Raw genomic sequence first — 12929 nt, 5'->3', positions numbered from 1 at the left:
GGTCCCCAGAGTGTGTCACTTGTCAGAAGAGCAGAGTCTGCCTGCTGGCTGGTGGGGAGGGCGGGAACCTCCTGTCCCTGCTCATGCTGGGCCCAGGGGAAGGGCTGGCTGGGCAGCTGGCAGCTTGGCAGGGAGAACATTGTCTGCTCTGCTGTGTCTGCAGCCACCGCCGCTGGGCAACCTGATTAATGACCCACGAAGCCCAGGGCTCCTCATGGGTCAGCAGCCCCATCTCTGCAGCAGCGGCCAAAGGAACCTCCTGCTCCTGCCTCCTGCCATCCTGTGGCTGGTGCCTGCGGGTTGGCTCTGGCTCTGACATTCCAGGAAACGTGGACATCCCCCCTCCCCTAGCTCTTCCACCTTTTTTGCTAACCATTCGCCCAGTCTCTTTTAAATCCTGGCCCCAAATGCTCCTCCACCGGACAGACCTTACGGAATTCACTCCCAGCCTACTGTGTTCGGGCTTGTTGTTTACTATATCCCCGGGGCTGAACTTTGCATCAGCCACACAGTTTTTGTTGTTAGCTGCCATTGAGTCAATGCACAATGAGATCAGACTGTTGTGATCCATAAGGTTTTCACTGACTGATTTTTGGAAGTAGATCGCCAAGCCTTTCTTCCTAGTCTTAGTCTGGAAGCTCCCCTGAAGCCTGTTCAGCATGAAAGCAACACACAAGCCTCCACTGACAGATGGATGGTGGCTTTACTTGCGGTGCATTGGCCAGGAGTTGAATCCGGATGTCCTACATAAACCAAGCCAAACCTATTGTTATCGAGTCAATTTTGACTCATGGCAACTGGGTGGCACAAATGGTTTGTGCTCAACTACTAATCTAAGTGAGTCCTGATGGTGCAGTGGTTAAGAACTCGGCTGCTAACCAAAAGGCAGTTTGAATCCACCAGCCACTCCTTGGAAACTATATGGGGCACTTCTATTCTATAGGGTCGCTATGAGTCAGCAGTAGGAACCCACCCAGCCTTGCCGTGAAAGAAAGGCCTGGCAATCTGCTTCCGTAAATATTACAGCCAAGAAAACCCTATACCACACCCATACCCACTGCCATCGAGTGGACTCTAACTCATAGAGACCCTATAGGACAGAGTAGAACTGCCCCATAGGGCTTCCAAGGAGCGCCTGGTAGATTCAAACTGCTGACCTTTTGGTTAGCAGCCATAGCTCTTAACCACCATGCCACCAGCGTTTCCAGAAAACCCTATGGAGCAGTTCTGTTCTATAACACACAGGATCACCATGATCTTCTACATAAAACCCAAAACCAAACCCATTGCCGTAGAGTCGATTCCAACTCATAGTGACCCTATAGGACAGAGTAGAACTGCCCCATGCGGTTTTCAAGGAGCAGCTGGTGGATTTGAAGTGCCGAGCTCTTAACCACTGCACCACCAGGGCTCCTGCCGACCTTCTACGTGGGGGCAAGAATTCTCCCACTGAACCACTATTGCCTTTAGGCACACAGTTGTTGTGTTGTTAGGTGCTGTGTCGATTCAGAGCCATAGAGATACCAAGTGACAGAGTAGAACTGCCCTATAGGGTTTCCTAGGCTACTGTGAGGGAGCAGATTGTCAGGTGTTTTCTCCCGTGGAGCTGCTGCTGGGTTCGAACCACCGACCTTTCAGTTAGCAGGTGAATACTTAACCGTTGCGCCACCAGGGCTCCTTTTCATTACCAATTTTTGTGTGTGTGTCTGCTTTAGGTGAAACTTTACAGAGCAAAACAGTTTCCCATTCAACCATTTATACACAAATTGTTTTGTGACATTGATTGCATTCCCTGCAATGTGTCAACATTCTCCCCTTCCGCACCCCAATTCCCTATTACCATTTGTCCATTTTTTCTGTCCCTTCCTGCCTTCTCATCATTGCTTTTGGGTAAGTGTTGCCCTTTTGGTCTCGTATAAATGACTGAACACATTCCTCACGTGTGTTATTGTTTGTGTTATAGACCTATCTAATCTTTGGCTGAAGGATGAACTTCGGGAGTGGCTTCAGTTCTGAGTTAAAAGGGTGTCTGGGGGCCATAGTCTCAGGGGTTCTTCCAGCTTCTGTCAAACCAGTAAGTCTGGTCTTTTTTTTCCGTGAATTTGAATTTGTTCTACATTTTTCTCCCACTCTGTCCAGGACCCTCTATTGTGATCCCTGTCAGAGCAGTTGGTGGTGGTAGCCTGGCACCATCTAGTTCTTCTGGGCTCATGCTGGTAGGGTGTGGTACTTGTGGTCCATTATTCCTTTGGACCAATCTTTCCCGTGTGTCTTTGGTTGTCTTCATTCTCCTTTGCTCCTGACAGGATGGGGCCAGTAGATGTATCTTAGATGGCTGTTCGCAAGCTTTTAAGACCCTAGACACTACTCACCAAAGTTGGATGTAGAACATTCTCTTTATGAATTTTGTTACGCCAGTTGACCTTGATGACCCCCATGACCATGGGCCCAGCCCTCAGACCCAGTAATTCAGTCCCTCAGGGTTTTTGGATGTGTCTATGAAGTTTCTATGACTTTGCGTTGGTCAAGTTGTGCTGACTTCCTCTACATTGCGTGTTATCTTTGCTTTCACCAAAGTTACCGCTTATCTACTATGTAATTAATGGTTTTCCCTCCCCAACCCTCCCCTCCCTCACAACCATCAAAGATTGTTTCTTTCTGTGTGTAAACCTTTTTATGAGTTTTTATAATAGTGGTCTCATACAGTATTTGTCCTCTTGTGATTGACTTATTTCACTCAGCATAACGCCCTCCAGATTCATCCATGTTGTGAGATATTTCACAGATTCATTATTGTTCTTTATCATTGTGTAGTATTCCATTGTGTGTATGTATCATAATTTGTTTATCCATTCATCTGTTGATGGACACTTAGGTTGTTTCCATCTTTCTGCTATTGTAAATAATGCTGCAATGAACATGTTGTGTGCATATGTCTGTAACGGCTCTTATTTTCTAGGATATATTCCTAGGAGTGGGATTGCTGTATCATATGGTATTTCTGTTTCTAGCTTTTTAAGAAAGCGCCATATTGTTTTCTATAGTGGTTGGACCATTTTACATTCCCACTAGCAGTGCATAAGAGTTCCAATCTCCTCCCAGCCTCTCCAACACTTGTTATTTTCTCTTTTTTTAATTAGTACCAGTAATGTTGGGGTGAGATGGTATCTCAGTGTAGTTTTGATGTGCATTTTCTCTAATGGCTAATGATCGTGACCATTTCCTAATGTGTCCATTAGCTGCCTGAATGTCTTCTTTGGTGAAGTGTCTGTTCATGTCCTTTGCCCATTTTTTGATTGGATTATTTGTCTTTTTGTTGTTGAGGTGTTGCAGTATCTTGTAGATTTTAAAGATTAGATCCTTGTCGGATATGTTGTAGCCAAAATTTTTTTCCCAGTCTGTAGGTTCTCTTTTTACTCTTTTGGTGAAATCTTTTGATGAGCATAAGTGTTTAATTTTTTGGAGCTCCCAGTTATCTAGTTTCTCTTCTGGTGCTTGTACATTGTTAGTTATGGTTTGTATCTTATTTATGCTGTATATTAGGCCCCTAGGGTTGTCCCTATTTTTTAATTCCATGATCTTCATACTTTAAAGTTTTATATTTAGATCTTTGATCCATTTTGAATTAGTTATTGTGTATGGTGTGAGGTATGGGTTCTGTTTCATTTTTTAAGAGATGGACGTCCAGTTTTGCCAGCCCCATTTGTTAAAGTGACTCTCTTTTCTCCATTTAACGGTCTTTGGGCTTTTTAATTTTTTTGTGTTTTCAGTATTGGAATGCATGCTTGCTAATTGAGTGTGTTTAAATCTCTGGCTGGTAATATGGATTTTGAGAAATATGATCTGGTAATGCGAGCCACCAATAGGGCGAGTGGCACTCTGGTGCCACTGATCTGTGGTATGACAATATACCAATAAGAACTAAATAGAGAATTTATTGCAGGCGCCTTTCCATTAGGTTACATGGGCAACCTCTGGTTTTCCTAATATGACACAGAAAAATCAAAACAAACCCATCAGGGCTCCCTAACTGTCATACAGGAAAGCCATAATTACGCTTGCAAGCCTTATCTCACAAATAAAGGAAAAAAAGTTTACAAAAGTTTATAAAACTAACACATTCAGGAAGCATCACTTAATAGAAAGCTCATCCTATACAACAATAAGGCTCCAACTCCGGTCTGCTGAGCTTCATGCATTTCAGAAGAGACCCACCTTGACGCTAAATGCATTAGAACCAGAATAAAGCACTATCTGTGAGGTCCAACGGCATAAAAAGTGGCTGGTATACCATTAAACCAATAGTAACTAAAGAGTTAAGGCACACAGTAGGACTTCAAAATTATGTCTTGAAGAAGTCCATGCTTTTTCTCTCCCCTTTCTCAACCCTCCTGTAACCATAGTCTGGCCCTGTATTATCTCTTTTCTTGAGGGTCTGTATCTGCATATTCTGTTTGCCTAAGCACCATCTTCCCCATCAAACTAGCAACTCCCCAAGACTGAGGATCTGTCTCCTCCTTTAGACTGGCGGCTTCAAAGGTCTAGTTTTTCTTTTCTCTTAAACCGGGCACTCCCCAAGGACAAGGACTGTGCCTTCCCCTCAATCTAGGAGCCCCCCAAAGTGCAGGGCTCTGTTTGGGACTGTCCTGTCTGCTTCTCCTTTACCCCAAGCCTAGCTCTGCCTTGGGCAGACCCTGAAGGGTCTCAGGGGCTGCAGGATAAGCCTCCTGGCTTGTCTGGAAACAGCAGGGCTGAGCTGGGGTGTAGCCTGTGAGGATTTGCCTGGGACCAGAGCTCTTGAGGCATGGCTAGAGACCAGGTAGTGAGCTGTCTCGGGCCACAAGAGCCCAGAGACTCCCGGGCCTAAACCAGCCCTCTGGGCACAGGCCCAGCACCTGGAAAAGTGGTGACTTCTGCATCCAGAAGTCTGAGTGAGGTGGGCAGAAGGGTGGTTCCTGGCCAGCCGACTGACTCCTTATGCCTCCTGTGGGCTCTGTCTTGGTTGGCGGCAGGTGGACAACCACAGCTACTACGTGTCCCGCCTGTACAGCGCTGGTGAGCCCCGCAGCCGGGAGCTGTGGGTGGATGTGACCGAGGCCAACCAGAGCCAAGTGAAGGTCCACAGAATCCTCTCCAGCACCCACCGGCAGGCTTCGGTGAGTGCCCTGGTCCCAGCAGCGCTGCCATGGGCTGGGAGGCTGGGGGCCAGCCCACCCTGCCTGGTTAGCGGGCACGCCTGCAAGCTGGGGTCTAGGAGGTGTCTTCCAGGGGAACCCAGGGGGCTTGACCAGAGCTGGGGTGTCCACCTGTGGTCCTGGGGGTGTGCCCTGGGGATGCCTGTCCCTCACCCTTTCCAGACAAGCATGGGGCAGTATGAGTTCCCAGCCCCTAGGCCTTGGCCTCAGCCCGTGCTGACTCTCTCCCATCCCCTGCAGAGAGTGGTCTTGTCCTTTGATTTCCCTTTCTATGGGCATCCTCTGCGGCAGATCACCATAGCAACTGGAGGTAAGGCCGTGTCAGCTGGCCCTGGGGAGGGTTTGGAGATCTTAGCTAGAACCTGGGGGCCTCCCTGAGGGGTTCATGGGAGATGGGATTGTATGAATGGGCTGGGGAAGAAACCCACATTGCTCTCTTGGGAGCCCTACTCTCTGTTGGGTGGGAAGTCAGAGAATGCCTCAGACCACCTCACTCACATCAGCCAACTTGTTCTTTGGGGAGAAAGATTAGACACAGAGACAGAGACAGAGATGATAGAGATATATAGTTAGGAGCCCTGATGGCATAATAGTTAAGCGTTCAGCTGCCAACTGAAAGGTTGCCAGTTTGAACCTACCAAGAGCTCCGCTGGAGAACAGACCTGGCAATCTGCTCCCGTAAAGATTTATAGCCTAGGAAACCCTCTGTCATACAGGCTTACTATGAGTCAGAATTGACTCGATGGGATACAACAACAAACAGATATAGATACAGTGTGTGTATGTGTGTGTGTGTGTGTCTGTCTCCCTCTTGGCCAGCTGGGGCCAGTGTAGGCAGTCCTGTGATTCCTGTGTTTCTGAGTCAGTGAACAAGAGGGAGAGGGAAACAGCATTGAGAGCCTGGGTTCTTGGGACCGGGGCCCTAAACAGCTCCCTGCTGATATGATTTGATTCCTGTGCACCTCCCCAGGGACTGAGATGGGGCGGGGTGGGGGTTACCTCCTCTTTCTGCCCCTTCCCTTTACCCTCCAGTCTGTGCCCTTCTCTGATCCGGGGCCCTTTAGCTCTATATGCTGCAAGCCCAGAGCCCACCAGGGCTAGAGATGGGGGTGGGGTAGAGGTCTGAAGCTCATTTCAGCTTCGTTGGCACTGCTTCTTCCTGCACTCGGGAAACAGGAAACACCCCGGAAAACAGTCCCTCTGGGCCATCTCCGGTGACTTCTCTGCACCTCTCCCCACCCCAGGCTTCATCTTCATGGGCGACGTGATCCACCGGATGCTCACAGCTACTCAGTACGTGGCCCCCCTGATGGCCAACTTCAACCCTGGCTACTCTGACAATTCCACAGTGGCTTACTTTGACAATGGTGAGACCAGAGCTCAGAGTCTGAGTTATGAAGCTCCAGGATTCCCTTGATCCAGCCCTCTTGGAGGAGCGCAAGGCCCAGAGAGGGCAAGGGATTTGCCCATAGTCACACAGCAGCAAGGCAGTCATCCCACCTTTCTGTGCTACTTCCTGATCTGTAAGATGGGAACAAAAATGCTTTGTACCTCGTAGGCTCTGAGGAGACAATGAACTGAAAGTTCTTGGCTCTCAGTAGAGGTGAAATCAATGTTAGGGTCCTTTATTATTCCTCATTCTCAGCAGGTGTCCCTTGAGCACCCCCACCCCAGGAGAACAGAACTTTTCCCCATTTCTTTTCCTTGTCGTGTCGAAGGGTAGGGATAGGCCAGAAGGAAGTAAGTGCCTGGGGTAAGAAATAGCCAAGTATGGTGTCTGGGGGCTGAAGAAGGATCTGGTTCCTCTCCAGCTTGGGAGCCAGGCTCATGTTCATGGGCTCCTCGGCTCCTGCTCCAGTCAAATTTGCTGACTGCCTTGTAACCCCTAAGGGATCCAGCTACTGGCCACTCCACACTGGTCCTCGTCTCTGCACCACCTCCCCTTCCAGCCAGGTCTCTGTTCTTCTCCCCAGGGACAGTCTTTGTTGTTCAGTGGGACCACGTCTACCTCCAAGGCCGGGAGGACAGAGGCAGCTTCACCTTCCAGGCAGCCCTGCACCATGACGGTCGCATTGTCTTTGGCTACAAAGAGGTGAGGGGGCCCAGCTGCAGAGATGGATGTGCTTGGAGCCTTTTTTTCTTTCATTCAGCAAATATTTGTAGAGAATGGGGCTTGGAGCTGGGGATACGGCAGTTGGTAAGATGGCTGTGGGCTCTGCACTCGTGGAGCTTACATCTGAATGTATAACTGCCGCTATGCAAGTGCTCCTCAATAGAAATGCCTGGTTCCAGGAGGGCCTCTCAAGGGGCTTTTCATCTTGGCAAGGTCAGGGAAGGCTTCCCTGAGGAAAAGAGTTGAGATCTACAGGATGAGTAGGAGTTAACAAAGCAAAGAGAAGAGGGAAATATGTTCCAGGAAGCAAGAATAGCATGTGCAAATGTCCTGTGGCTGGATAGAGCATGACTAATATAAAGCACTGAAAGAAGGCAGCATGGCTGGAGGGGAGTGAGGGATGGGGATGTGAGCTAAAGGTGGAGCGGTATGTAGGTGAGGCCAGCCATGCAGGGCTCTAATTCTAAGAGCAAAAGGAAGTCACTAAATGGATCTAAATGGGGGTGGGAGGGTGAGTGTTGAGGAGGTAGGAGGGTGGATTACAGGGACACAGCCAGATTTGCCTTTGAAAAGGGTTACTCTGGCTTCAAAGTAGAGAACAGATTGGAGAGGACTCGGAGGGCTAGAAAATGAGGCCCTTGCTGAGGTCTGGAGAGAGGTCATGGGAGCTTGGAGTGGGCTGGGGGAGTTGGGGTGGCTGGAGAGAACTGGTCAGATGTGAAAGTCACTTAGGTTAATTAACAGGATTTGGAGATTTATTGGGGGGAGGGGAGGAAATAAAGGAAAGGGAAGGACTGAAGATGACTCCCAGTTTCCGGCCCCCTTGGAAGTGCTATTCTCTGAGATGGAGAAAAGAAGAAGGAAATGCTTGAAGGTGGTGTTGGGAAGACATGGGATGCAGATTGGGGCATTGGGTTTGTGGTGTCTTTGAGTCCTCCAAGAGGGCCAAACAGGCAGATGGGTCTGGATTTCAGAGGAAAGTTCTGGGCTTGCCAGAGACTGTTTGGGAGGTAGATGGAGCTTCTTCTCCCACTGCAGATCCCCATGTCCGTCCTGGAAATCAGCGCCTCCCAGCACCCGGTCAAAGTAGGCCTGTCAGATGCTTTCATGATTCTCAACCCATCCCCAGATGTGCCAGGTGAGTCTGCAGGGACCCAGCTGGTTGCTCAGCTGAACCTAGGCTGGTGGGGGGATGGTGGTGGAGGTGAGGGAATGGATGGAGGAGAGTTGGGTGTGAGCTGAGGGAGGAAAGGAGGTGTAACGGGTTTCCAAATCTTCTTTGTTCAAGTAGAAGAAGCACTTTTTCCTATCAAATCTTTGGTGGGAGGCACTGGGACAATCAGGGCCTTTCCACTTAGCATCCTCTCCACTGAGAAAATCTCCAGAGACCCCAAATTCGAGTTCTTGAGTGCTCCCAGAACACAGCCATAATTTCCTCCCCACCCCAGGTGATAGGAGGGGCATCACAGAGGAGATCAGGAAACAAGAAGCCAGTCTCAGCCATGTCATTACCTCTCTGTGCTTTGTCAAACCACATCCCTCTGTAGCCTCAGTTGCCTCATCTATGAAATGGGGGAGTAGGTAGAGTGGTGTTTCTTCCTCTCAGGTCCCCCTCCAGCTCTGACATTTTAGGGAACCACAAGCTCTTTCTATCCCTGGGCCCCAGTTCATAATCCTGCTTCTGTCCCCACCCCTCCCCCATGAGAATCTTGAATTCATACTCCTGGGGAGGTTGTAGGCACCCCCTTCACTGCTTCTAGACCCTTGGCTCAGAGACTTTTGAACTTGGCCTCTCCTGCTGAGCTGTGTGTGCATAAGTTCTGCCTTATAACCTGGGAAGATCCTATAGGACCCCAGGTAGGTCTGGGGAGGAGACTCTCGTCTGCTCTTCTCCATCCCTACCTGTGCTTGATGGAGTCTGGGGACGTTCTGAGTACCACTCTGGCCATGCCAGGTCAGATGAGAGAACATGCTTGGGAGAAGCCATCCCTGATGCCTTCCTGTAGATCGCGAGGGACCACCATTCTGTGAGAGCTAGAGCTGTAGTGGAAGCATGTTTACTTACGTCTGTTGGTTGAATTCAATCAATACACATGTCTTCAGCTCCTACTATATGCTAGGCCTATTGTGTGCTGGGTGCTGTTGAGATACAACGAAGAGGAAGACATAGTCCAGCCACTGAGGAATTCATCATCTGAGAAGAGCCTTGGTCCTTAATGGAAATCTGAGGGAAAGGACCAGATCTCATGTTACAAGCCTATATCCAGCACCTTCTATGTGCAAGGGAGGCTGGGTTAGAGTCCAAACTCTCCATAAGCTGTCTGAGCTTTGGCAAGTCACTTAACCTCTCTGGGTTTATTTCTTTATCTGTAAGAAGGGGACAAGAGTGGTACTTTGCCTCTTGCAGTTACTGTGAAGATAAATGCAATTATATATATAAAGTGTTTGGCCTAATGTCTGGTACATCATGCCTGAGTCCTGCATTAGAATATCTTCTTATGCCAGCCTTTGGCGCATAACTCAGTACTTTATAATCCAGCAAGACATCTGGTACTGTAGCAAACAATACAGGGATAGGGGTATTGGCATCCTGATACTGGTGTGTCACAGGTCGGAGGCTGCAACTGCAGCATTTTCGCGTGGCTTTTGTGGCTAAGGCAAAAAGCGACGTGCTATAGTGGCAGAGTGTCCCAAACTTTAGTCACTTGCGCATCACCTTTGGGATTTGCCATCTCCATGAACCACTGTTCTATTATTTATTAACGCTTTTCTTTAGACTAATTTCTTAAATTATAATTTTTATGAATAAGTATGTCTTGTCTAAAATTCAAAGGATACACAAGAATGTACAGAAAAAATTAGATTTCTCTCCTGCCGCTGCCCTCTGTCCCCCACAGTATTTTATTGGATCCTCTCCCCAACATTGTGAGTGAGGTCTGTAAGCTTATTGTGCCTTTCTGAATGAGGATGCAGGACTTCAGAGAGGGGGAGTGACTTGCTTGTGGTCACACAGCTATGAAAGGGAGAACTCAAACCCAGCTCTTCTCAATTTCAGTGCCAGGTCCACTATCAAGCCTTTCCTCATCTGACCCACCCCTCACTACACCCAGAAAGATGATTCCTTCCCTCCTCAGCTCCCCCACACCCCACAGCCCTTTGCACACACCCCCAGGGTGTTGTACAGGACAGTTCTTTTTGTTGTTGTTGATTTCATGTTACTATTTCTTTTTTTTTTAATTTGTTTTACTTTTTGTTGTTATCGTTGAGAATGTACACAGCAGAACATAGACCAATTCAACAATTTCTACATGTATAATTCAGTGACAGTGATTATGTTCTTCAAGTTGTACAACCATTCTCACCCTCCTTTTCCCAATTGTTCCTCCCTCATTGACATAAACTCACTGCCCCCTGAGTTTCCTATCTAACCTCTTGAGTTGCTGTTGTCAATTTGATCCCATATAAATAGCAGGACACTTCTTAGTGTCCAGGCTTTATTCCTCCACCACCCCCTCCGTGTACATCATAGGACCTGTAAGGACAGGGACTGCTCTGTTCCATCAGTGTCTCTCTCACAGGGCCCGTGCATGGCAGAGTCTCAGGAGATGTGTGTTGGATATCAAGCTGTTGAATGAGGGTAAATTAGAGGAAGTCCGATCCCCTGGGAGTATCTGTATCTGAGGCTTCTCTGTGATTCTGGAATGAAAGACTATTTTAGAGCAAGGCCGGGTGAAGGGGTCGAGCAGGAAGCACAGCCCACCTGAAATAACATGAGGGAGGCTGCTCCTGCTCAGTGAGGCCAGGAGAAGACTCAAGCACTCTATTGTGGGAGCTGCCGGATTCTATGACTCCAGGCACTGTGTGCTGAAGTATTGGGTGCACCCACCAGGTGAGAGCCAAGACCTAACCCCAGACACTGCCCAGGGGCTCCTGCCTCCAGTTTCCCTTTCTTCCACCATCCATTCTTTCTTGTCACTCCTCTTGGCATGATCTTTCTAAAACCAGATCTGATCATGTCATTCTCTGACCCCGTGTTGCCTACAGGACCAAGTCCTTTGTGTGGCATTCTAGGCCCTGCCCTACGGGGCCCAGCCTATCTTTATATGCTCATGTCCATACCCTCCCTTCACCCACCACTCACTGGTCTGCGTACCCTCTGTTCCCCAATGTGCCTTATATAAAATGCCCCTCACCTCTACCCTCCACCACTTGGCAAAATCCCACCCATCCATTGGTCCAGCTCAGATGTTGCCTCCTCCGTGCAGCAGAATCATGGTGTCCTCCTCTATCCCCCTAGCACTGTGTTGGTACCTTTACTGTAGAACTCACCACACTGTTCTAATCATCTGCTCACTAGCTGTGAGCTCCTTAGGGGGGGTGCTGAGCCCATGCCTGGGCCATAGCAGGTGCTCAGAAAATGAGTAACAATGAAAGAATGAGGTATGGATGCATTTGCTGGACAAAGGATGTCACTGAGGGATGCGTGCAGCAGAGACCGTGTCCTCTGCTCCATGGTGACCCTGGGACAGGGGCCGGATGCCACTTGAGTTGAGGGTGAGTGATTTGGTAATGGCATCCCTTTTTGTTGGAGGTTTTTAACTTGGAGGTCCAGGCAGACTTTAGGAGGTCTGTGCACTCCTCAAATCGTATGCACGATACTGTGGTGTGGGGTACAGCATATTCACAATCATACATTTACCTGAGACAAGGTCAATGGCTTTCACTGGGCTTTAAAATGGACTGTGACCTTTGCTTTAGGAGTGATAGCTTTTATGTAGCTAAGAGATCAGATTCCTCTGGATCATCTGATATTCAAACCCAAAAGTAGGGAATTAGTGTAGATTAGGTTGAGTTGCAAATAACTGTAAACCCAAACTAAACCCATTGCCGTGGAGTCAATTCCGTCTCCTACTGACCCCATAGAACAGAGTAGAACCACCTCATAGGGTTTCTAAGGATGTAATCTTTATGGAAGCAGACTGCCACATCTTTTTCCCAAGGAGCCGCTGGTGGGTTCAAACCACCAACCATTCGATTAGCAGCCGAGTGCTTAACCACTGCGCCACCAGGACTCCTTTCCACAAATAACCAAACCAAAAAAAACCCCATTGTGGTCAAGTCAATTCCAATTCATAGCAACTCTGTAGGACAGAGTAGAACGGCACCATAGGGTTTCCAAGGCGTAAATCTTTATGGAAGAGACTGCCACATCTTTCTACTGCAGAGCAGCTGGTGGGTTCAAACCACTGACCTTTCTTTAGCAACCGAGTGCTGAACCACTGTGCCACCAGGACTCCTGCGAATAACAATAAACCAGTTACCATTGATTTGACTCCAACTCATGACGACCACATGTGTGTCAGAGCAGAATTGTGCTCCATAGGGTTTTCAATGGCTGATTTTTTGGAAGTTGATTGCCAGGCCGTTCTTCCAAGGTGCCTCTGGTGGACTCACACCTCCAAACTTTTGGTTAGCAGCCAAGTGCTGTAACCATTTGCACCACTCAGGAACTCCATCTTGTCTTACTTCCTTATGTAAACTGCTAAGCACGCTTATTTTTTTTTTTTTAATTTACTTCGGGGGAAGGCTTACAGAACAAATAGTTTCTCATGAAACAGTAG

General features: G+C 48.4%; 1 protein-coding gene across 1 annotated transcript in view; it reads left to right on the top strand.

Annotated features, from left to right (window-relative positions):
- The window catches only part of PLXDC1 (plexin domain containing 1), a 67866-nt gene that overhangs the window by 27866 nt on the left and 27071 nt on the right, over positions 1 to 12929 (top strand). The window contains exons 3-7 of the mRNA XM_004378017.1: positions 5013 to 5156; positions 5436 to 5505; positions 6440 to 6562; positions 7169 to 7287; positions 8347 to 8446. Coding sequence (XP_004378074.1) covers positions 5013 to 5156; positions 5436 to 5505; positions 6440 to 6562; positions 7169 to 7287; positions 8347 to 8446 — 556 coding nt within the window. The remainder of the gene's footprint in view (positions 1 to 5012; positions 5157 to 5435; positions 5506 to 6439; positions 6563 to 7168; positions 7288 to 8346; positions 8447 to 12929) is intronic.

This window comes from Trichechus manatus, unplaced genomic scaffold (assembly GCF_000243295.1).
Source record: "Trichechus manatus latirostris isolate Lorelei unplaced genomic scaffold, TriManLat1.0 scaffold00054, whole genome shotgun sequence".
Taxonomy (NCBI): domain Eukaryota; kingdom Metazoa; phylum Chordata; class Mammalia; order Sirenia; family Trichechidae; genus Trichechus; species Trichechus manatus.
The sequence above is the reverse complement of the archived record's forward strand: the minus strand, read 5'-3'. Positions and strand labels throughout refer to the sequence as shown.